The 25,532-nt window shown below is 35.8% G+C and overlaps 1 protein-coding gene across 1 annotated transcript in view; it reads right to left on the bottom strand.

The window, feature by feature from the left end:
• LOC128983999 (heat shock 70 kDa protein cognate 5) overlaps positions 1 to 25,532 on the bottom strand; it is a 79,793-nt gene that overhangs the window by 10,966 nt on the left and 43,295 nt on the right. Inside the window, exons 4-9 of the mRNA XM_054403282.1 lie at positions 24,833 to 24,956; positions 20,694 to 20,895; positions 19,865 to 19,971; positions 18,857 to 19,019; positions 15,649 to 15,951; positions 10,362 to 10,589 (exon numbers count right to left, since the gene is read on the bottom strand). Of these exons, the coding sequence (XP_054259257.1) occupies positions 10,362 to 10,589; positions 15,649 to 15,951; positions 18,857 to 19,019; positions 19,865 to 19,971; positions 20,694 to 20,895; positions 24,833 to 24,956 (1,127 nt within the window). The remainder of the gene's footprint in view (positions 1 to 10,361; positions 10,590 to 15,648; positions 15,952 to 18,856; positions 19,020 to 19,864; positions 19,972 to 20,693; positions 20,896 to 24,832; positions 24,957 to 25,532) is intronic.

The following is a 25,532-nucleotide window of genomic DNA, read 5'->3' as shown; positions in this document are numbered from 1 at the left end:
ATATTAAATTAAATCTATGTTTGTTGTGTGTTTGTCATGGTATTTGTAACAATCATGTAGTTAATAATACAAATATATAAAGTGAATTTCTCAGTGAAGATATATCCTATTTGTAAAACTTCCCAAAATGTTATGTTTACTCCCCATGAGAACCAAGAATAAATTATTGAAAAGAAAAGTTTGTATTTATTGTGGTTTATTGTCAATGGTATTCTTAAACATTAACTCTAGCTATATATATAATAGAGGAGGTATGTATTTATTATATTTATGTATGTATGTACTAGGGATGGACGAGTAGTGTTTTTTTGAGTAGAGTCGAGTCGAGTAGTTCACGAGAAAATCAACAATTTTATTTTACATATATTCTATTCCATCTTTATTTTTACGAACAAAGCATTTCTCAATTCACCAAAAATAAACCTGGTTAAAAACTTTTATACCATATACAAAACACAATATGTATGTGTATCAAACTTTTATTTTGGTGTTAAAGGTTTATTATTAATTGCAAAAATATGGAACTAAGTGTTTATTTTAAAATAGGCCTACTGTAAATGTTTGAATTTGACTAAAGCATGCGATCTAATAAAGTTTCCTCTAATTTATAAATAGGCTTATAAGTATTTATCCAATTCATTTCTCAGTTTTTGTATTTATTTGAAATTCCATGAAATTGTCTTAGTTAACTCATTAGTTTATAATTTTTGTTAATTACGTACCTAGCCTACATCTTGGTCTACAAATACACTATTTGTAAGGTAAGTTTTTCCCCCAAGTGAGTAAAAAACTAACTTCCTATATAATGACATTTTCTCACTAATTATATATCTTCAAAATTTGTTTAACTATGAAAAAGTCACCACTAATCAAACTAACTAATCAAACAAAATGTTTAACACTTTTATTTCTCAACTTTTTTTCTCTTGAAAATGTCAACAGTTTTTCACTTATTTTTAATAAAGATTATCACTTATAATTGTTTTAAAGAAGTCCAGATGTGTGAACTTTTTGAGCAGACAAGAGACATACGTCACTGCCACAAAAACTCTTCTCTACTGTGAATGAATGAACTGTTTATTGTGTGAAGCCCCACCCACCATCTAACGGGACATGGGGGAGGAAAAGAGAAAGTTTGGCAGAATTTGCCCTTGTTCTAAAGCCTGGTTCACATGCCCTCCCTCACCCTCGGCCTCAGTCGCTTGCAAATTTCCATTACACAAGAGTGTTAATTATTTTGAAATACTGTAAATGTTTGAATTTGACTATGATAAGATCTAATAAAGTTTCCTCTAGTTTATAAATAGGTAACTTTTAAGTATTAATCTAAGTCATTTGTCAGTTTTTGTTTTTCTTTTTAAAAGCAATTGCAGTTATACATTAAAAAAATTACAAACATCTTGGCCTACAAATACATTTTGTAAGGAGAGTCTTTTCTCTAGTGAGTAAAAACGATCGTGGTCAAGGAATGAACTGTGCTAAAACAGCACATTGTCAATGTTTACTAAAGTATTTTGACTGAAACCCTGGTATTTTTTTAAAGACATTGCATAATAGCCTATGTCGACGTCTGTGGAGAAAAGTATGGCAATAGATAGGTTTTACTTTTAGCCTACAATAAAGATTATGTTTTGGGGCTAAAATCTCCAAAAGAGTGGTTTTAACAAACATTTCATAGTTTTATTTAGTAACAAAAGTGTTTGACTATGTTCCCGATTATACCAAGAACAAGGTTCGGCAGAGTGGATTCACTGTGAACCGGCCTGCCTGGCCCTTATGCACGACTTCACTATAACCTCCGTGTAGGGGTGTCAACAATGGATCGGAACAATCGAAGTTTTGAACCTTATTTTTTATACTTTTTATACTTAGTTTTTTATACTTAAATACTCATTATTTATAAACAAACACGTCCTACATATCGGATCTCGAATCACGATATTTAACGATACCCTTTCCACCCACAATAAAACATTAAACGATGTCAAAGCAATCGTCATTTGCTCCATTGAAACACGAAAGTCGATTGGCTGACATGGTAGTGCACTGACGCCTCCTGACCAATGAGAACTGTTGTTACATACTTTTATTGTCAACATTCACCAATTGTTTTAACATTACAAAATCGACACGGACTAAGACTTATAATATTTTTCAATAAATACATTATGTTATAGTAGCACTTAACACTTCACTATACTCTTTAATCAGGTAGATAGTACAGGGATCTACTTTTTGGCGCAATATAAAGCGCCAAAACACTGTGCCTGCCTAACCATACGACGATGTTAAAGTTTAATGGTTGAATACAATTTTTCTAATGATGCGTATAATGCAGGGATTATTAAACTGAAAATTTCGACGTGTTTAGGTTATTTATTTTGTACTAAAAATAAAAATAATACATCTAAATGTCTGACTTATTGATACAGACATTGTTTAGTATTTAATTTCGTGTTGGCAGGACATTCGCGCGCCGGTTGTCTCTTGAGTTGAGTCTGACATCTTGAAATGTAGATTCGTAGATTGTGTTGTGCAATGCTGAAGCTAAACAATGTCACCGGCACCGTCGCTGTTTTGAACTAGATAGTTTCTAAGTTGGCTATGAAAATTGTTAACCGTGATGACAAAACTAATACCGTAGCTATACGGTACAGTAAATAATTGTTAAAATAAAATATTTATCCCTGTCGGATGTCGGTATCATCGGAATCGACTTTTGACAATCGAGTCTTGGTACCGATACCAATGTCCAAGTATCGGTGGTATCGATGACGATAATCGAATCATCCCTTCTTACTAGTAGAGCTGTATCGTGACGTAATCGATGCACCGGGATTTTGATGCATGCTGGATCGAATCGGGATTCGATGCATCGCACTCGCACACCTACACCACTGCCTATCACCCAGTGACCCAGTGTCAGCTCAGCTGTCGGCGCTGTCGCTGTCAGTGAAATGGATGATGCAAGCGATGTCTAGGTTGCCGATTATTAGTAGGCCTAGTATGTCACTAGTTAAAGGGGTTAAGGGATTAAATAAAACTCAAACATTTTCCTTTCTTACTATCTATTTACTAACTATTTATTTGTCAAATATCAATGAAAATAACGAAATCGGCTTAACTTCTACTACTCGACTCAAGTCACGAGTATCTTTAACTACTCGACTCGACTGTCGAGTATTGCCAACTACTCGAGTAATTACTCGACAGTCGAGTACTCGCCCACCCCTAGTATGTACCCTATTGACTCCAAAAGCCAAGTTAGTGTTAAGTTTGGTATGTTTATAATCACAGTATTATAATCAATGAAAGGGATGGTAATTCTTTAATATTGTTATCCTTTGTTCTATACCCACACAATGTAACATAAATCGTGAAAAATAATTGTGCGTGCTATCTCAGATATACAAATGCCTTGCAGATTGTCATAAACCGACCACATTACTGTCACTAAAAGAAGGAATGCCAATAATACTAATGTGAATCTTAGGTCCACCCAAGCTGTGCAACGGAACCAGACTGACTATAAAAAACATCGAAGGAACAATTATAAGTGATAAGTTTGAAGTAGAAATAGTCCCAAGAATACCAACGATATCATCTAGTCAAAAGTAGTCAAAAAGGCAGACACCAACCAGTACAATAGATATAACATAATGCAATAAGAAATCATTAATAGAGTTACTGTAATATTAAGATTATACAATTATTCGTAATGGAACGTTATATTGCTAAACACGACATACAGAAGAACATCAATTTTAACATAAGAAAATAAGATCGATCCTTATATATAATTCTGTAAGACCAAATTTTTAGCAGGAAATTGTGGACGTCCAGAAAATATGAGTAGGCTAATTAATGTAATTTTCATGTTCTATTTTAAACTTTTGATTAAGAATTATAGACAACGATGGAGGTTCAAATCAAATCAAATCAAATCAAATAGAGCAAATTACTTTAAGTTCAATAGTAAACACTCCATTGTAAATACAGTAAAACGCCAATTAACCGAATCGCCAATTATCCGAATCGGCTCCAAGCTTAATACTAAAAATTAAAACTAAGTGCAAAAATTCGACCGACTGCCGCGTAGACACAATGACGTCGTTAACACGCGCGGCGGTGTAGTGAATTGACATCGAGACAGCGTTAAGATGCGCAGAATGTACTGCGCATGCACCTGCAGCCACTCCCCCTACCCACACACACGCGAACTATTGATTTTTGGCAGATTCTAGGTCAGTTAGCCCTCCCTCTTCTATTGTGCGGATCGCTGATTTTTATATCGAGTTGTGAGATTGTCAAACCTGTGTTCTTCATTACTGTATGGTTACGTGTGTTAAATAACCAAGTAAAATGAGTGCAAATGCAAAACGAAAATGTGTTGTCCTATCGCTAAAGTTCAAAGGACAAAGCGGAAATAATAAACCAACTAAAAAAAAGGAGTGGCGGGACAGGTATTGGCAGAGAGATTTGGTGTCGGGGCGGCTACGATTACTGACATAAAAAATAACAGTGAAAAGATTTTAAGTTTTGTGACTACGTTGGAAAGTGATGATGGATGTTCGTCACAAAAAGTGATGAAAAAAGCTAAAGATGAACAGCTGGAAAATGCAGTTTTTACTTGGTTTTTGCAACAAAGATCTATTGGACAACTGATTTCAGGACATATTTTATGTGAAAAGGTTCAGTGAAAAAATGGGTGTAGCTGATTTTAAGGCAAGCATGGGATGGATACACAATTTCAAGAATCGGCACGGAATTTGGGAATTGGATATTGCCGGTGAAAAACTTTCTGCTGATAGTGAAGCTGCTAATAAATTTGTGGAGACATTTAAAAAAGAAACAAAAATGTACGACCCTGATCTTGTGTATAATGCAGACGAGTCTGGTTTGAATTGGAAAGCCTTGCCAAGAAAAACCCTAACATATAAAAGAGAACAAAGTGCTCCCAGACTCAAAGTCAGTAAAGATCGCGTCACTATAATGGTCTGCGCTAACTCTACCCGTACTCATCGCCTTCCTTTATTATTGATCGGCAAAGCAAAGAAGCCGCGGGCTTTTAAGAAGGTAGCCAACTTACCAGTGACCTACACTAATCAGTAGGGATGGTCAAGTCTCGAAATTTCGGGAAATTTTCGGGAAATTTTCAATCTCGTTACACGAGACGAGATTACTTTTTGGCCGAGATTTTTATCGAGACGAGAATTAAAAAAAAAAAAAAAAAAAAAAAAAAAAAAATTAAAAACTCCTGCAGAAAGTCAATGCAATACCCGCAATACAGGAGCGTGTTGTAGTTGCGTTTCCTTTTCGAAGGCGTTCTTATTTAATTAATTCTTTTAATGTAAATATTACTTTAATTCTTTTAATGTAAATATTACTTTAATTCTTTTAATGTAAATATTACTTTCATTATTTTAATAATATATTAATAATATAATATTACTTTAATAACATTTGAGAAGTTTTGTTAAGTGTAAGCAGTGTGAGGAATGTTTTATTACTATAAAAAAAGTCAAAACAAGTAACTATTTTATAAAAATTAATATTGCTTTTATTTTATGATTTATTTTATTTTAGGATAAGTTGAACTCTATCCTAACTGATATCACCATGTTTCCTAATCGTAGGCATTTTTAATAAGTTAGGCGTGATTAATAAAAAAATGTTATGCTGATGTTATTTAATGAAAGATTGTAAATATTCTTGCCTATTATCATTATTTTAGTATTTAAACAGTCATCTAACAATGTTACAAAATCAGGTAAAAATTTTGAACGTGCATTTCCCGTTGTGTATGAGAAGAGAAATCTCGTCTCGATCTCGTCTCGAAATTTTATGAGAAATAAAAAATCTCGTCTCGTCTTGTCTCGAACTAAAAATCCAATCTCGTCCATCCCTACTAATCAGAAGAATGCTTGGACGGAGAGCACTATTTTTTTGGAGTGGTACGATAAAACCTTTATTCCTCAAGTGAAAAAATTTAAACAGGAAACAGGAAAATAAACGGTATCAGCATTCTGACACATACTTTCTCCCATAAGTTTGACAACAACCTTCATCATGTGTAAGTGGTGAGATTAAATATAAGGAAATGGGATTTGTACAATTTTGTTGAGAATTTAAAGGACTACTAGCTGTAACCCGCGGGCTTTGCCCCGTTTAACTTCTTAATTTTCAAGATGATCTCGTTCGCATGGCTCAATCACGTCCTGGTTGAAGTTCGTTCGCTACGCTCACTCACCTTTAGGTTGGAGCTCGTTCGCTACGCTCACTCACCTTTAGGTTGGAGCTCGTTCGCTGCGCTCACTTGCCTTCAGGTTAGCTCGTTCGCTACGCTCACTCACCTTTTTGGTACTATAACATACTACATTTTGATCAAAATCGTTCGGGCCATTTTTGGGAAAATCCTATTTTTCCGTTATTTTATGGGGTTTTATGGGAAAATCCCCATTAAAAATAAAAATTGCTAAAAAATGAAAAACTATCAAAATTGTAAGGACCATAACATAAGTACTATGTTAAATCAAAACCGGATTTTTGTCTAAAATCCTATTATTAGTTTTTTATGGGGTTTTATGGGAAAATAACATAATTTACCATAACTTTTGAACCGTAATTTTTACAGAAATGGGATTTGTACCATTTTGTTCAGAATTTAAAGGGCTACAACATACCAAATTTTTATCAAAATCGTTCGGGCCATTTTTGAGAAAATCCGATTTTCCCGGTTTTTATGGGAAAATCCCCATTAACACGTTGACTGCGCGTGCCGACTTTAGTCGGCGTCGCCAGCGCTCCCAGGTGGCGCGCGCCGACTAAAGTCGGCACCAGACCAACAGAAATATATTGAGTCAGTGTGAGCTTAGCCTCAGACGGAGACGTTATAATCGTTGCCAGCCTGCCAGCTTAGAATGCGAGCTTTACTTTGGTGTAGGTTGGTACTAAAATTTCCCGTAAAATCCTGTCTGGCAATGCTTTTGTCCCGGTTTCGGGGATTTTTTCTCTTCAACCCACATTACAAAGACACTGGATACGGATTCGTGCAGTGCTGCTACCTTTGGGTGTTTCAGTGAACTACATCCACTCTCGGGGTAACGCAGCACAGTAACCACTGCTCTTTTGTGATTCGTCAGACTGAAATATTTGAATGCCAATTGCGTTCGCTGATTCGGTTGCGCTCCGGGGCTTCGCCCGCCACTGGGGAGCGCCTGTAAAGTCGGCGCGCGCAGTCAACGTGTTAAAAATCAAAATTTCAAAAAAATGAAAAAAACGCCTGGAGATACCATGGATTAGAACCTACATACCAAATTTCATCGAAATCGGACCACAGGTGTAGTCTCTAGCTCTGTACACATCCAGACACACACACACACACAGACATCACTTCGAAAACCACTTTTTTGGGTCCAGGGGGACCCAAAACGAATATATCCACTCAAAACTCAAACTCGAAAATTTTGACGAAAACAATACTTTCTCCATATACTATGGTATAGGGGGAGAAAGTAAAAGGGAAATGTTTTACTTATCATGGACAAAGCGCCGACACATCCTTCACTAGATTTTATTTTCTGACAACAGCTGGAGTTTCATAACAATGTTTGTTTCCCATGTTAATCTTATGGAGAAATACAAAACTTTAAAGGGCCCCAGGGCCTCACTCTCTAATTATTTCCCTAAAAAGAAAGTTTCCTGCACAACTTCACGTTACGCTCTTTCCAATGACCCCAAAAACAAGTCAATCGGTTCAGTAGTTTCGGAGGAGTAATTGTCACAAAAAACCTGCTTGCGTATTAAATAAGTACGAGCTGTTGGCCCGTCCTACGTACGGGAATTGAGTAGTCCACTCAATAATTTCTTTTTGACTGTGTATTTGGATGGTGGCTTGTTTACTTGTAAGCAGTGGTAAGGGGCGTTGTGTAGCACAATAACACTTTTATTAGGGAGGTTTGGTATAAGTTTTTCATCGATCCACTTTTCAAGGTTTACTCCATTCAACTGGCCATGATAATCGCCAGTTGCTTTACCGGCTCTAAATTTTAGTGTCGCGTCATGCAGAATACCATCTTCTGAACCGGCACTAACCACAATTAATCTATTAGACGAGCTGGTGTTTGTGAGGACCCCGGGGACATAGTCACTGCTCCAGCATTTTCCAAATGTTAAGTTGTTATCTTACCGCCATCAGGCTGTGGTTTCCTAGACGTATAATAGATGGTATGCGCATCGAAGACGCAGCACACTTGTCTTATGGAGTTTCGTATAAGCGGTTTCCAAGGCAGCGTATCAAGTGCACGAATAGTGCATTGAATATGTGCGCACAAATAGCTGCGTATTTGACTGACTGCTTTCAGAGCAGTCAAATCTGAGTTGCGCTGCGTAACAGACAAGTCATGTGCATGAATTTTGCCCAAAAGGAAAAATTATATAATGACGACGAAGAATTGATTAAATTTGTCTCTTCTACTGACATATAATGGAAGTTTAGCCATCCTATACCATAAGAGTTTTCGGAAGTTATGGGGGTTTAGTGAGCGGGAGAAAATTTCGTGCCGTTCCGGCCAAACCTCGCATGCGGGGTTAGTTTGGCAGATTGGCCACAACCTAAACCCCAACTCTCACTTGTTAGCTGCGGAGAACTACCTTCTGCCACTGGGTGTTGGTCCACCTACAGAACCAAGTGAGGGGGGCCCTAGACTAAGGTGTAATGCGGTCTTGTGGCACTGGGACCTAATAGTCAGTGTCTTAACGGAGCCTTCTGGGAACCAGGGGTAACCCAGTCGTACGCACCCCTTACCTCTCTAATCGGGTCACTGGGGAGGTGGACTTAGATACCCGGTATTCGTGAGAACAATGTAGACAATCTGACCCAAATGGAGGAGGAAGGTCTACTGAAATCTGACAATGACGACAAGCTCGCAGAAACCGGAAAGGAACGAAAAACGACTTTCCAGGGGCGAGTTGCAAATATGGAGGATAGCGGATGCTTTAGCCAAAGGCGAAAAGGTGCTATCCAGAATTGAGAGGAGGCTGGTGTGGGCTGCCAAGCACCCTAACTCTGCTCCCTGCAAAGCCAGTTCCTCCGGGAACTAGGATGCTGGGAAAAAGCAGGGCAAGGGTGGTATCCCCAAAGCTGACTCTAATGAAGCCTCCAGGAAGAAAGGTGGAGGCTGTGCTGACGCAGCCACAAAGGATTGGCTGGTCAAGCAAGTTCAGGAGCTGAGTCCTTTCAGGGAAATCTCGCTACGGCTTGCCCCAGCCAGAGACCTTGTGAAAGCTGTGAAGGTATATTTATGTGCCCAGCCCTACAAGGTCTGCGTATGAGATCCCTTGGCCTATTGATGGGAGATCAAAGGGGGAGAACAGGTTTCCATAGTCAAAAGGCTCTCACGGTTCACTGAAGGACCTGAAATTTGACGGAGAATGAGGACCTGTGAACAAGGGTGCACAATAAGCTAATTATAAACAAACCTTTTTTTGACAAATATAACAGTAAAAACAAAGAGTAAAAGCTAAAAGAGTAAAAGAGTAAATTGAGATTTATTATTTACATTTTAAATAAACATGTTTGCTTTAATACTACAGTTAAAACCTCCGGGATCGATGCTTCATCGAAGTTTGTAATAACAAAATACCCATGTCATTATCTAAATTATCGTGCAACATTTTAGTAGCCCCTAGTAATCTCTCCCGTGAACTCATGTTCCGCACCAGCCGTGTGTAATGTACACAGTCTAGGAAACCACTGACGACGGCTGCGTTTTGAGACCTGGATAAAAGCCGCAGCGTATCTAAACCGCAGCACATCTATTACACGTCTAGGAAACCATAGCCTAATTGATGATAGAGATGTAACATGGCCAAGGTATGCAGTAGAACAAAACAGCACTAAAGAAAGCCAGTGTTTTCATTAAGGGACAAAAAGGAGTAATCGGGAATTTGTCCATCTATCAGTGGGAAGAAGGGTTAATAGTTGACATGCTGGGAAACAGATCATACATTGTTGAAGTAAATGGGAGAAAGTTGTGTCGTAATTCATGGTATATATGTCCGTTCGTTGAAACATACTCCCTCCCCTTTTTTCTTTTTAGAAGGGCGTCTAAGTAATTATTTTGTCTAACCACTTTCTGCAAGTTAATCTCGTTTGTGTTTTGTTTGTCAACTGAACTGTAAAAAATAAATAAATAAGAATACTTTAATAATTCAGTGTTTCTTAGAACACATATGTTTTATAGAATAATTGTCTTAATTGATAAACAAATGTATATTAAATAACAAACAAGTCGAAGAAGCAATATCTGAATCCTTTGACTTACAACAGCACAAGACAAACATTCATATCTATATCTCACCTGGCTCTTCTTTGTTGGGATGGTGGTGTTTCTGGAAATGAGTCGTGTAAAGACTCCTCCAAGAGTCTCAATACCCAGTGACAATGGGGTGACGTCCAGTAACAGGACATCATGTACCTCTCCTGACAACACTCCCCCCTGTACTGCGGCACCTACTGCCACCGCCTCATCAGGGTTCACTGCCTTGCTGGGCTGACGACCAAACAGATCCTGCACTGTCTGCTGAACCTGAACATACACAGTAGTTTATGTACATTAGCTATTCCACCCCTGTGAAGAATTGTCATGGTATTCTTCTTGGGATAATGAGGTTACGTAATGTAATTATTTGGTAATTGAGGATCTACTGTATTATATTTGGTGGTAAAGTAGAGAATGAGAATTAGCTATTCAGTACATGTTTGAAATAAACTTTTTAAAGAGTTATACAGCCTATTAACTCGACCGTGAACTAGGGAATTGCCCCGCTTAGTGCATCGGCGATGTTTTCTACACTTGACCCGCAGAATGTCACCTTAGGCCAATAATACGTCTCAAAGACATGAGGAAATATAGTGTGAGTTAACATAAACATACAACTTCAGCAAAAAACTCTTTATTGTTTGAGAACCAGAACATCAAAACATAACCTCAAGTAAACAGTCATCTGCTGAAGTGTGAGGATTTTGGCCGCTGGGTGGTCTGTTCAAGCAACCAACTTTAGAAACTAGATGTGAATTTTGAAGTTGAAAAGACAAAAGAAAAATTAAACGAAAACACTACTAGTTATCCTAGTGGCCAGAGGCGGAACTATTGAATAGTTAGTTGTAGCAATGTTAATGTAGCATTGAATTCATACATACAGGGTGAATTTTAAATGAGTTCCCCCCCTACTTTTATCTACATTTCTTAAGTTATCATCTCCGGACCACGTCAGATCATTGTTGAGTAGTAAGTACTTCATTTTGACTGGGTATACATTTTTGGCCGCCATCTTGGATCCGCCATATTGGATACAAAGTTTTTTTTTCAAATGTAAAGGTAGGGTTGTGACCCATTATTTCAAACCAGAGTTTTACGCTGATTACAATGCCGCAATTATTTTAAAAAAAATCTTGATCCGTTCTAAAGTTATGAGGACTTTTTATAACTTTATTTTTAGCGCATTTTAACATTGTGCATTTACAAACTAAGACCATAATCTCATAATAGTGCTAGATAAAGATAAGTATACACCACCATTCATTGCCGACAAATTTTCACTTGGTTATGACGGATGTAGTTTTTTTAGCCGCCATCTTGGATCCGCCATTTTGAAATGTGAACAATTAATTTAAATATGAAGGTGGTGTTGTGACCCATCATTTTGAGCTACCTTTTTATGCTGAACTCAATGCCGCAATCCGTTTTTCATTTGCATCTTTGGTTTTTGAAATATTGAAATTTTAAATAAGACTATTTTAATATTTCATCAAGACAGCCTGATAACCAAAAACGGATTGCAGCATTGAGTCCAGTATAAAAAAGTTGTTCAAAATGATGGGTCACAACACCAACTTCATATTTAAATTAATTGATCACATTTCAAAATGGCGGATCCAAGATGGCGGCTGAAAAAACTACATCCGTCATAACCAAGTGAAAATATGTCGGCAATGAATGGTGGTGTATACTTATCTTTATCTAGCACTATTTTGAGATAATGGCCTTAGTTTGTAAATGCACAATATTAAAATGCGCTAAAAATAAAGTTATAAAAAGTCCTCATAACTTTAGAACGGATCAAGATTTTTTAAAAAATAATTGCGGCATTGTAATCAGCGTAAAACTCTGGTTTGAAATAATGGGTCACAACCCTAACTTTACATTTGAAAAAAAAACTTTGTATCCAATATGGCGGATCCAAGATGGCGGCCAAAAATGTATACCCAGTCAAAATAAAGTACTTACTACTCAACAATGATCTGACGTGGTCCGGAGATGATATCTTAAGAAATGCAGAAAAAAGTAGGGGGGGAACTCATTTAAAATTCACCCTGTATAATGGTTGAAGCTTTAATAGCAACACAGCACTCCTGGTAACTGGAGACAAATTCACTTTAATATGAGCTCAGTAGTTCTTCTCTGCTTTATTTATTTTCTTTCGAGATTAATCGTACAGCAAATGCAAGCACAACTAAATGAGATTTCGGTGGCTTTGTCTTCAAACTTGCGAATATTTAAGTCTAGTCAAAAGTAAACTCGAGAAAGAAAATAATACAAATTTTAAATTCAGTGGTTGACATTACTACAAGTTAATATTTAGCTCAACTGGACTTTGGTCATATGTTTAATGTGTTGATACATTAAATAACTGCCTTGTTTCTGAATCATCTTATTAAGATCATCTAATACTTTATATTGTTTAGTACTGGTATATAATTGTCATTACAGAATTTTTTGTCAATTCAATAATTTTTCACGGTGACGATGCTCATATGAATGTTTTGGCATTTTGTCATAGACAATTACTCGTAGACCTATGTGACGTAGATGGAACGTATTGTTGACATAATGTACGTCTTGGGAAACAAATCATAATAATGAATATTTAGTTTTGGTTTAAAATGTCAACATGCAGTAATACAGTCATAGTCTAACTGCAAAGTCAGATATATTTAACGGATAGTGTTGGATAACAAATATGGGCTCGGATTGGATTAAAATATCTCAACATTTTTTTGGATATCCACACACCTCGAATCATAATCCTGCATAATGAGAAAAGGAATGTAATGGTGGTAAGATATTCAAGATTAATAAAATATTAGTGATGGTCGGATCCGAATATCGGACTACCGGATCCGCCGGATCCGAGCTAGAACCGGCACCGGATCGGATCCAAAAAATTCCGGATCTTGGGCTGGATCCGGTTTTGATGGATCCGATTTTTCCGATTTTTTTACGAACACAAAGCTGTCTGTATCCATGTAAAAGACCGATTTTTTCTCGATTTTTTACTCAATGTCACAGTGCTGTATATTACGACGTCAATAACCTCCATAGTTAGGCAATGTACTGTATATTACGACATCAATAACCTGTATGGCTGGGCAATGTCACAGTACTGTATATTACGACGTCAATAACCTGTATGGCTGGGCAATGTCACAGTACTGTATATTACGACGTCAATAACCTGTATGGTTGGGCAATGTCACAGTACTGTATATTACGACGTCAATAACCTGTATGGCTGGGCAATGTCACAGTACTGTATATTACGACGTCAATAACCTGTATGGTTGGGCAATGTCACAGTACTGTATATTACGACGTCAATAACCTGTATGGTTGGGCAATGTCACAGTACTGTATATTAAGACGTCAATAACCTGTATGGTTGGGCAATGTCACTGGGCAATGTCACAGTACTGTATATTACGACGTCAATAACCTGTATGGCTGGGCAATGTCACAGTACTGTATATTACAACGTCAATAACCTCTATGGTTGGGCAATGTCACAGTACTGTATATTACGACGTCAATAACCTGTATGGTTGGGCAATGTCACAGTACTGTCGTCAATAACCTGTATGGTTAGGCAATGTCACAGTATTATATATTACGACGTCAATAACCTCTATGGTTGGGCAATGTCACAGTACTGTATATTACGACGTCAATCAAATCAAATAAAATCATCCTTTATTCATAATGTACAATATATACATGAATAGTGTCAATTATTAAGATACCAACATAAAAAATAATATAATACATAAAATAACAATAACCTGTATGGTTAGGCAATGTCACGGTACCGTATATTACGACGTTAATAACTTCTATGGTTGGGCAATGTCACAGTACTGTATATTACGACGTCAATAACCTGTATGGTTAGTCAATGTTACAGCACTGTATATTACGACGTCAATAACCTGTATGGTTAGGCAATGTCACAGTACTGTATATTACGACTAGGGATGTGTCAAATCCGGATCTCGAATCCACCGAATCTTAAGAAAAGATCGGGATTCGAGAATATATAACTATACAGGTTATTGGCGTCGTAATATACAGCACTGTGACATTGCCTAACTAATATCATAAACTAATAGTTTTATTTTAAGATTTGGAAAAGTTTTAGTGTCTCAAAAAAATAAGGGATTATGGGCTCAACTGGAGATAACTCTATATATAAGATATATTAACCTTTAAACTTTACCAATTTAATTTTAAACAGTATGATTTAAATTGGCATTCTGTTAATTACGTTTCTTAAACAAGCCCTTATAACAGTGTGTATCTGGATCCGGTACCGACATTTTCTTGGATCCGCCCATCACTATAAAATATTAAATATGGAATTTTTTAATGTTAAAAAAAGTGTACAGGTTTCAAATCTATGCATGTAATTTCTGTATTGCCTGACTAAGATCCCCTCATTTTGCTGATAGAAAACCAATTAACTACAGTTTATAAGTTAAAGTGACAAAATGATAAAGTACAAGAAAAAAACAGTTGATGTCAAGGTATCTTTAACATTGATCCCAACGATAACACCAGTAGGAAATTAGTAGTTAATCAGTGTTTTGATAACTACTTATCAATAAGCTTCATTTATTATAATGAGACCATTAATTAATTTTTTTTATGTTGAGATTGGTTGATAATTCTAATTAGATCACAACTATCCGCAGTACTATCCTGATAATTAGACCAATTCTTAATTACCAAGGCAAAAATGTGGTACGGATTCCACTATAAACTGTAGGTCACTTAGTTGCCATTAGCTGTATGGGCTATTAATTAACAGCTGTGTCTAAGGAATGTCGGCCTCAGTCACTAACAAGACTACAAGATCGCCCCACTCATCCTACACTCATCTCCATTCATACTTGGCTTAAAATACCTACTTTGTATAGTCGCCATTTCATAGAACAGTATTAACAGTATCTACCTCTGTTGCAACCATTCTATTAAGAGACAATTGTAATGTGTGAGCCACTTATTAAACTACTACTACAATTAATTACAGAACAAACGTAAAAGCTATTTTAATTGTTTTAAATTATAATAAAGTTTCTTAATAAAATAACTATTATTAGTGTTGTGGAATCTAGAAACAGAAAATGTCAATTACAAAAGATTATCAGACAAACTATACAATATATTTAATCCTGATATAAAGCAATATTTTAAAACTATCATTTAAGTAAGTAAAATTACAATTTAATGGGAGATAAGTCAATTGAATTCTCCAAAATTATGTTAGTACAACAAATAGAACATTTGTCAAAATTAAAAATACTTTGCTTACTTTGGGCATTCTTGTCATTCCTCCGACCAAAAGGACTTCACCGATGTCATTCTTGGAAACCTCCCCATCTTGCATTGCCTTCTGACAGGGAGAAATTGTTCTTTTGATTAAATCACCAACCAGACTTTCAAACTTTGAACGGGAAAGTTTCAGATTCATGTGTTTGGGTCCAGAAGCATCTACCGTGAGGTAAGGAAGATTCACATCAGTTTGAAGAGATGATGATAATTCTATCTTAGCCTTTTCTGCTGCTTCTTTTAACCTTTGCATTGCCATTGGGTCCTTGGTTATGTCGATCCCTTGCTGTAAGAAAAAGCTTCCTTTTAATACAAGAGTTATTAAGCTAGCTGTTATTTGTACACATTTAACAGTGATAGGTAGGAGGTAGCTCCTGTGTAGATTAAGTTTGACAAATTACTCGGCCAAAATGGTCAAATCAAGTAGTATTTGGAACTATTTTAACTTGAATGCAATATCAATTTAATTGGATAGTTATTATTTTAGGGATTGTTTTTGACCGGTTGCAATATGTAGGACAATTTTGCAATAGGTCACTAGTGTTATAAACACATAACTTTTGGCAATAATTTTTTTCTGTTAGAGCCAATGGAAGTTAAGCCGTGTTAACACCGGAGTTTAGAACAAAATGTTTGGAACTTTTTGTAGGTAACACTTGTTTATAAAACAAAAGTTTCTAAAATAAAAGCTTACAACAGATCAAAAACTTTTCTTTAATTTTTTTGGAAACAATTTAATCACCGTTATCCGAGAACACAAGGTCAGTCAGTTCCTCTCGAGATAGTCATGCGGGGGTGGGTAAGTGCAGGGCGGTAGTGGGGAAGTGTTGTAAGCATCGTAGAAGTACAGAAACATACGGCAACATTTGTTTCAAAACAAATGTTTCCTTATGTTTGGAGTACCTTTTGATCTTTACCGACTTCTGGTGGGAAACAAAATTTCTGTTGTAGTAAACACTAAAAAACTGTTTCCAACATCAAAATATTTCTGTTCCAATAGTAGTGTTTCTTCGTTTTTTAGAAACATTAGCACGTGTTCCTAACTCCGGTGTAAACGTAGCTTTAAATACTGAATCATTCTTATTTTGAGTGTGATTACTTAAGTGTTTTTTTTACTTTTTCCATTAAAACAAAGTCACTGCATTTTTCATCAGTAGTATTATAAAAAGCGATATTTTTTCCTTTAGTCAAATGAGCTTTGCTTATAACTTACTTTATAAAGTCTGTACAACTTTTGAGGTTATTAAGTCCTGTATCACAACTGGTAACCTAAGGATTAAAAGTTATTCAAACCCAAACAGCAAAGTTTGCACAAATAAAACCAACGAGCGACCAGGACAAGTGCCAATCAAGTGCAATGTTCAAGTGTGTCGATGTGCCAATCATTCTTTTAAGAATTATCACCAACCTTGGTTGTGTGACGGAACAAGGCTTACAGTGAAGGTGCTATAGAAAAATGTAATTAAAGCTTCAATCCTCAATGAAAATTTCAAGAAAGAAATGCTCTCTCTCTCTCCATGAGTTCCCAACATCCGCAAAGATATGCCCCTCCAGTCCAAGATTTTACAGGTTTCCCGTATGACACGCTCATACAATGACAAAAAAAAATCACAAGAGCAATCATTGCAAGTGTGTGAGGGCATGACTTGGATAAACCGTGTTTCTCCCACGTACAAAAATATAGTGTCATAACTCATCTAATTTGTTTGTATACACATCAGATAGGAAAACAACACCTTTAATACCTGCTGCGACGTCGTTGACCAGAATTTCTGGATAGACTGTGTCAAGGATAAACTAAAAATAATATTTACACTATTTACAATACTTTTGGCAAGATGGCGATGAGCCTATACTCGGTGGAACGCATCAAAATACTCGTCAACTGAGTACAGTGGTTGGTCAACTAGCCAGGCTTTAACTTTCTTTTTAAAAGCGGACGGTTCACAAGACTTAAATCTTTGGGGGAGATTGTTGTACATCTTCAGAGCCCTAATGCGGAAAAAGCTTTGCGTTTTGGACAGCCTGCAGTAAGGTATGTGGAGCTGGTCTCTGTTACGAAGGTTGTGGGAGTGGTGGAATTCCCTTGTTGTGAGCTGGTGTAAGTTATCCCTCACATAACAGAGGCTAAACAGTACATACTGGCTGAAGATAGTAAGGATTTTTAGGCTTCTGAAGATAGGCCTACAGTGCTCACTGTCACTCTTCGATGTAATGATCCGAACCGCCTTCTTTTGAAGGAGGATCTTCACACCTTGCAGCGTGTCCCCAAAGCAGGAGTCCATAGGAGAGGTGGGTATGAAACAAGCCATGATAGACAGTGGTCAGATATTGCCTCGTCAACAGGGGTTTAAGTCTGCGGAGTAGATGGACGACTTGAGAGAGCTTCGTACAGATACTGTTTACATGGCCACTCCAGCTAATCTTTGTATCTATGACGAATCCCAGCAGCTTCACCTCTGTTAAAATGTCAGCGTTTGTACGACTGAGACTGCACACAATCTCTTGGGTTCACAACAAATGTGTTATGAAGTATAAACCAAAGTGTAACAACCTTTAAGCTTTTGAAGTAAAAAGACTTCTTAAAAAATACTTTTTGTAAACTGTGCTTAATTAAAACTACAGCAATTTGAATTCAAAATAATATTAAGAATATCTTGACATTTGTATCAACAATTAATAAGAAAGCTAAAAGATAAATAATTGAATATTTCATCACTAGGGCGTAGTGACTCATTTTGACACGAGCTCTAGTTTCACAATCCAAGGTGAAGCCAAGGTCAGAAAATGAGCGAGGGTTGAAAAGACAGTTTTTGGCTGTTTGTTGAACTATATTTTTTGTCATTATGCAATAATATTTAAAAATTTGTAAAATGAAAATACTTTTCATATAAAGATAACCTTTCAAAACGACGTACAACTTAGTTTCAATTTTACTAATGCAAATGATTAGCTGTTTAGTGATTCAAGCATTTTGTCTAATTGTGTTAGTGTACATTATATCAACGATATGTCTATAATAAGAATAAGCTATACTTGACAATATCTGAAAAATAAGCTACAACCACAATCGATACATAATTTGAATACAAGAAATTGTACAATTGAAGTTTACAACTGTGTTTATAACAGCTTATTTGTACTCTCTAGGGACTAAAAAGGTTTTTTACTACCCAGGGAGTAAAACTAACCTCTTTCTTGAATTCGGTAACCAAGTAATTGACAAGAGCATTGTCAAAGTCCTCTCCACCAAGTAATGTGTCACCGTTTGTGGACTTAACTTCAAAAACACCCTTTTGGATCTCCAAAATGGATATATCAAAAGTTCCACCTCCCAAATCATAAACAGCAATACTGAAAAACACATTTAAATAATGAAATTAGTTTTGTCAATTAGACACCTAACGATGTACACAATCAGTATTATCAGGTTATTATGAGTTACACAATATCAGTAACTAAATGACATGGGGAAATCATAACTTTATTAAATGTTTTACACTTCGTAAACGATCTTTAATACAACAAGCTTGTTTCAATGGTTTGAACATTTCCAATCGTAATATATATCCCTCCTGATGTCAGTAATTCTGTATGTAGTTTCGGTTGATTCTCGGGCATTATGTAGCAATGCTTATTAAAAATAAAAATCTCAAAACATAATATGGAGATTGACAATTTAGTAAGAATATAGAGACAAACCCCAGGAGGAAGCCTTTTTTCTGCTGTTTACAGATAAATCCAGTCCAAATCTGACAGAAATCTACCAAGTTAAAAGACAAGATGGAACTGTCTGCCCTATTACCGATGCATCGACATTTGACACCAAAAGGAATATATGATTGGATATAATATTTATATTGGAAACTACTCTTTGATAAGCCTTAAATAAAATACAGTTTAGTGATTATATAATATGATCAGAGAGTAGATTTAATATGTTGAATTTCAGAAACTTAGGACTAAAATCAAAACTTGTAAAAAAAATCGCTTCTTTTTGCTTTAACAAAAGCCACAGAGATAATTGCATTCTAAGATCATGCAAGTCCAATTAATAGAGTGATATAAATTAATTATAACTAATTTTTTTTTTAATTTCAAGAAATGGAAACATTTATTATAATAAATTTGTTAACATTGAATACAATGAGTTAAATTCAAACGTGCTAATAGTGTAATAGTGAAAGAAAGAAATTTACACTTTGTCATCAGTTTTGTCCATGCCATAAGCCAGGGCTGCTGCAGTTGGTTCATTGATGACTCTTAAAACATTCAAACCAGCAATTTGACCAGCATCTTTGGTGGCCTGCAACATAATATGAGAGTCACAGAACTGACCTGGGTTTGGCAAATTTTACTTGATAGTTGTCAAAATCATTGACAGTAACTGTCAGCTTTGTTTAAATTCACACAGCATCCAACATAAAACATGATTTAATCAAAACATCACACAATAAAATGTGGTCTGTACATAAAATACAAGACTTTTAATATTATACTTCTAGTTCAAATGAAGGGACAAATAAGCAAATAAGAAAATTATAACCAATTTCTCTAAGTGTCCCTTGTGGTGTCTTTAGATTGTATTCTTCAAAAGAAAATGAGATTATCGTGTAGATAAGGGGCTCTCCCAAGTATAGGTACAGGTTGAGAATAAACTACTAGTTTGTCAACTTATGACGTGACAATTCTCAGATAAGACTCAGTAGGATAGTACAAGAGTTTACTGAATGATGACATCTCAAAGTTTTGAGAACATTTGAAGAGAGAAACTGTAGATTCTGCAGGGTAAGGAATGAACAATCCCTTTTCTGGTAAAATGTGACTTATTTGGGGGAAAAGACAAGGCTCATGGCAATGTAACCGGTACAACTAAAGAATTAGTTCCATTTAGAAATCATCAGCTTAATCTAGAAGCTTTGGGTGTAGTAACACTACTAGCACAAAGCTTTCCCAGGACAAAATATCTACTTGCGACACCTATAGTAACATCAGTATCTGTACAGTAGGTGAAGAGAATTACATTACCTGTCTTTGGGAGTCATTGAAGTAGGCTGGTACAGTGATTACAGCATTCTTCACATTTGTTCCCAGATAAGAGTCTGCCGTTTCTTTCATTTTCATCAAAACAAATGCTCCAATCTGACTGGGTGAGTAAACTTTGCCATCGGTTCCAGTGATCCAAGCATCTCCATTGGTGGCTTTAGTGATTTTGTAGGACAATGTTTTCCTGAAAGCCACGTTTATATGGTACTTGTGGTCACAAAAATGATCAAAAACCTTTACTCGCCAGATTTCCCTTTTGGACCAAGCTTATTGAATTAAACATACCTACAGACCAATCTTTTCTATGTTTTTTTTTCTGATCAAAAAGGGTCTAAATAATATTTATTTACATTACATTACAATAAAAATATAACGATATATTTTAACAAATACTTCTTTTGTTCTCCACCATAGTTGAAATTGGTCCATTGTTTATTTCGTTGTATGTATCAATGTCTTTATCTATTAGTAGTTTGTCCATCTTTATTCATGATATAAAATACAAAAAAGGTTATAATAAATCAGGGGTGTGCGATGCAGCATATTTTTTTCGATTCGATGCGATTCAATTCCATGCAGCACGGCATGATTTTGAATCATGCCTAACCTCATTAATGGACACTGCTAATTTTATGGCTGACCTAAGGAAATTCACCCTTTACTAACAATTAGAATAAGCCTATATATCAATAAAGTAATCGTTAAGTTTATTATTATTGACCTGTATTAAATAAAATAGAGTTTATTTTATGATGTAGTATTGTTACTTAATTTTCACATTTATATTTGTTGGATTTCAATACTTCTGGTTCATTCTTAAATCAGCACGAACCAAAAAAGTTGATAATCAGTGTTTACTGTCTATTTGATACATTCTTGCATGCTATGAATAAATAGATCTAAAATTTAAAATAAAGATTGAAATTAATAAAAAGTATGTGTAAACTGAAAAGTTCAAAGAGACCAGTGAGGCCTACCAAAAGATAATAGTTATTAATTAGAACTTAAATAATATATAATGTCATTTTCTCACTATTTATATCTTCAACATTTGTTAAACTATGAAAATAAGTCACTAAGTCTAGCTGAAAACACATTAATAAATTACGATATCTTTTCAATACAGAATAATAAAACAAACCACATTTTACAAACATTTTATTTCTTAACTTTTTCCCTTGAACAGGGTGAGGAGGCCTACATTTTTTTAATGACTATCAACAAAAATGAGGTATCAATGAATTATAATTTCACGTAAGCCGCTGATGATGAGTGAGCTGTGAAGAGCAGACGACAGAATTACGTCACTACCACAGCAACTCACTCTACTGCGGGTGTTTAGTGTGAAGTGAAGCACCCCCTCCCCTGTCTAACGGGACAAGGGGTAGGAAAAGAGAAAGTTTGTCAGAATGGCAGACTTGCCCTTTGTAAAGTCTGGTTCACATGCCCTCCCTCACCCTCAGTCGCTTGCATAATTCTATTAAACAAAAGTTTCTGAGTGTTAATTTTAAAATAAATGGTTGAATTCAATGACTAAAGCATAGATCTGATAAACTTTACTCTAATTTATAAATGGGCTTATCAGAATTTTATCAACCATTAGTCAGTTTTTTTTTCTTTACTTTTATATGTAAAGATATCTTTTAATTTAGCCTTCAAGAAAAGTAAGATTATGTTTTGTTTGGGACTTAAATCTCCTTGATAAAAGAGAAAAGACTGCACGTTTGATACAATTAATTTCAATAAGTTAATGTGCAACTATGCAACAATTCTTTTCTAAAAAAAATAACAGCCTACAGTGTAAAAGAATTGTGTGCACTGTGCAGCAAAATATGTTTCTTCGGATGCTTTTAACAAACATTCCATAGGCTAGTTTTAATTAGTAACAAATGTGTTTATGTTCCTGATGATACCAAGAACAAGGCTGGGCAGAGTGGATTCACTGTGAACCAGCCGGGTACGAAACGTAACTACAACCATAGATAAAACATAGCCTACTCCCTTGTGTTGGTTAGTCTATGCTACAACGATCGATTGCAACAATTGATGTTTTGAGCAAAAATATTCATATTGATATATAATCGGAAAAATTGATGTTTTATTAAAATATTATATAACGCCATATGTCAAGATTTAGTTAACTGACATAATTGAACGTCAAATCTAGGTCTTTGTAAGACAAAAGAAAATCACACAGTTTTAAACTTTAACCTAATTTTATACTCTTTATAAACAAACATGTCCTACATAACGGTTCTTGATCAATGTATCTTATCTAAACCCTTCCCACAATAATAGACTCACACACAAATAACGACATCAAAGCAATAGTCACTTGTTCCATTGAAACACGAAAGTCGATTGGCTGACATGACAGTGCAGCGTGGCCTCTCGACCAATGAGAACTCTTGTTACATACTTTGATTTATCTTAGATAGTCAATATTTACCATTCATTATAATATTACAAAATCGACATGGACTATGCGTATGGTGTTTTTCAATCAATACTTGTGTTATAGTAGCACATAAAACTTCACTTAATCTCTTAAACTAGGTAGATAGTACAGATATAATATGGATCTACTTTTTGATGCAATAGGCAAGTGCAAGCCTGATCCTCTGACTTCGACGATGTTGTAATTGAATCAAATTTTTCTAATGATGCGTAATGCAGGGATGAAACGGACAAGTTTAGGTTATTTATTTCGTTCTAAAAATAAAAATAATACATTTAAAGGTCTGACTTATTGATACAGATATTTTTTAGTATAATTTCGTGTTAAGGACACTCCCGCGCCGGTTGTCTGAGACTGAATTCTGACTGTCTGACATCTTGAAATGAAATGTAGATTGTATTGCGTTGTGCAATATCATATGCCCGCAGAGAGAACAGATGAAGCGAAACTTTAGCTGTTTTGAACTAAATAGTGTGCTAAGTTGGTCACTAAAGTTGTTAGCGTGATTACAAAACTAATAGATATCAAATAAATAAATGTTAAAATAAAATATCTATCCATCCCTGTCAGGTGTCGGTATCGGTGGAATCGGGCGAAATCGACATTTGGCAATCGATTCTTGATACCGATATTCCTAGTATTGGCAATGTCTGATTATCGGTGGTAGCGATAATTGACACTTCCCTATCTAAAACTCATTTTGGAGTCCTTAATTAGTTTTAAATATGCATCGGGATGTAATCGTTGCATCGGGACTTAATCAATGCATTGGTCTTTTTCGATGCATCGAGGCCAAATCGATGTATCGTGATTTCGATACATGCTGAATTGAAATGCGATTCGATGCATCAAATTGAATCGAAATTTCGATGCATTTTCGATGCATCGCACACCCCTATAATAAATTCACACCAACTAACTTGAACAGGACTGGGTCAACTAACACATCGAGACCTGTAGAATTTTTATTTTTATTTTTAATTGCTCTAAAAAGTTTAACTTATTTTTTAGTTTTAAAAAATGTATAAAAAATAATACTGCCAGTTGTACAGAAATAAATCACCCACAAGGAAACCACAGCAACAGCATATCAAAAGTGCTACTCTATTAGAACTACAACTAACAACCAAGTCGATAAAATAAACCGTACATTTGTAACAAGCTTTAAAGTGTATGCATATTAGCGTCCAGTCAGTTCAGATAGTTGACGCCGGTCCGTGGCAAAAATCCTCAAGTCTCAACCATAGTTGATGCTGGTCCGTGGTGAAGAAATGTTTATAACATTTCGGTAACCAACATGTTTAATGTTTGTATTTTGAAAAATGTATATCACATCATAGCGTTGATAAGTACTTTTTTTACTAATTCAGCCTATTATATCAACATCTAAGACGAGGACATGAACAAGTTGTACTTAACCTAAAAGGTGAGTGGGGGTAAGTGAGATGCCATTTGTAGCATTGTTACAAACTATAGGATAGTTTGTTAGCCTGGTCATTGTGTTGCAAATAGGCAAGCTACATTGCCGTACCATTCAAGCAAAACCTAAAAATTCACTAGTTTACAGGTTTGCTGCACAAAATGTTTGTGAACTCTGGTCTGACCTGCTGCAGGTAATGGGGCAGTACTTCAAAATTATGTTCAAAGCCAGTCAAGTACTTACATATCTTTTTTCACTTCAGGATCATCAAACTTGCGACCAATTAATCTCTTTGTGGCATAGAAAGTATTTGCTGAATTTGTGACTGCTTGTCGCTTGGCGGGCATTCCAACTAGCCTTTCTCCATCTAAAGAAACAAATGTTTAAAATGCATTTCAAGTGGTCCGCTAAATTATTGAGGGGTAGGAACTAGGGGTGTGCGAGTACTCGAATCTTCGAGCTTTTTGGTTGAGCTTTTCATTATTCGGCTCGGCTCGAGACATTTTGAAAAAGCTCGAAGTTCGAGCCGAGCTTTTAATACTAAGTCAAAACACTTAATTTGGGTCATAATTGAAAACAATGTTATCACAATTCTACGTTGTTCATGCATTCGAGGTTTATGATAAGCACGAACCTCAGCTCAGTCAAGACGCAATGATTATCGATCGTAATTTTGAGGAGATAGGGAAGAGACAAACGACCACCTATCGCGTTGTCTTTGTCTCTCTAACAGCTATTCGTATCGTAATATTCAACGCAGTGCGAGTGCGTGATTGGCTTGTCGCTATGACGACACACGGTTGCCGTGACAACCTACAGTGCGCACTGAGCACTGCGCCTTGTGTGGGAGGGGAGATTAAACCAACAAACAATTTCAGGAATTCTATTTTGGGACGGATGAAAGATAAGGAAGAAACAAAAAGTGGTCACCTGTGCAAATGCA

This window comes from Macrosteles quadrilineatus, unplaced genomic scaffold (assembly GCF_028750875.1).
Source record: "Macrosteles quadrilineatus isolate MER2022 unplaced genomic scaffold, UCM_ALF_1.0 Scaffold_1__1_contigs__length_201487025, whole genome shotgun sequence".
In the NCBI taxonomy this organism is placed as follows: domain Eukaryota; kingdom Metazoa; phylum Arthropoda; class Insecta; order Hemiptera; family Cicadellidae; genus Macrosteles; species Macrosteles quadrilineatus.
The sequence above is the reverse complement of the archived record's forward strand: the minus strand, read 5'-3'. Positions and strand labels throughout refer to the sequence as shown.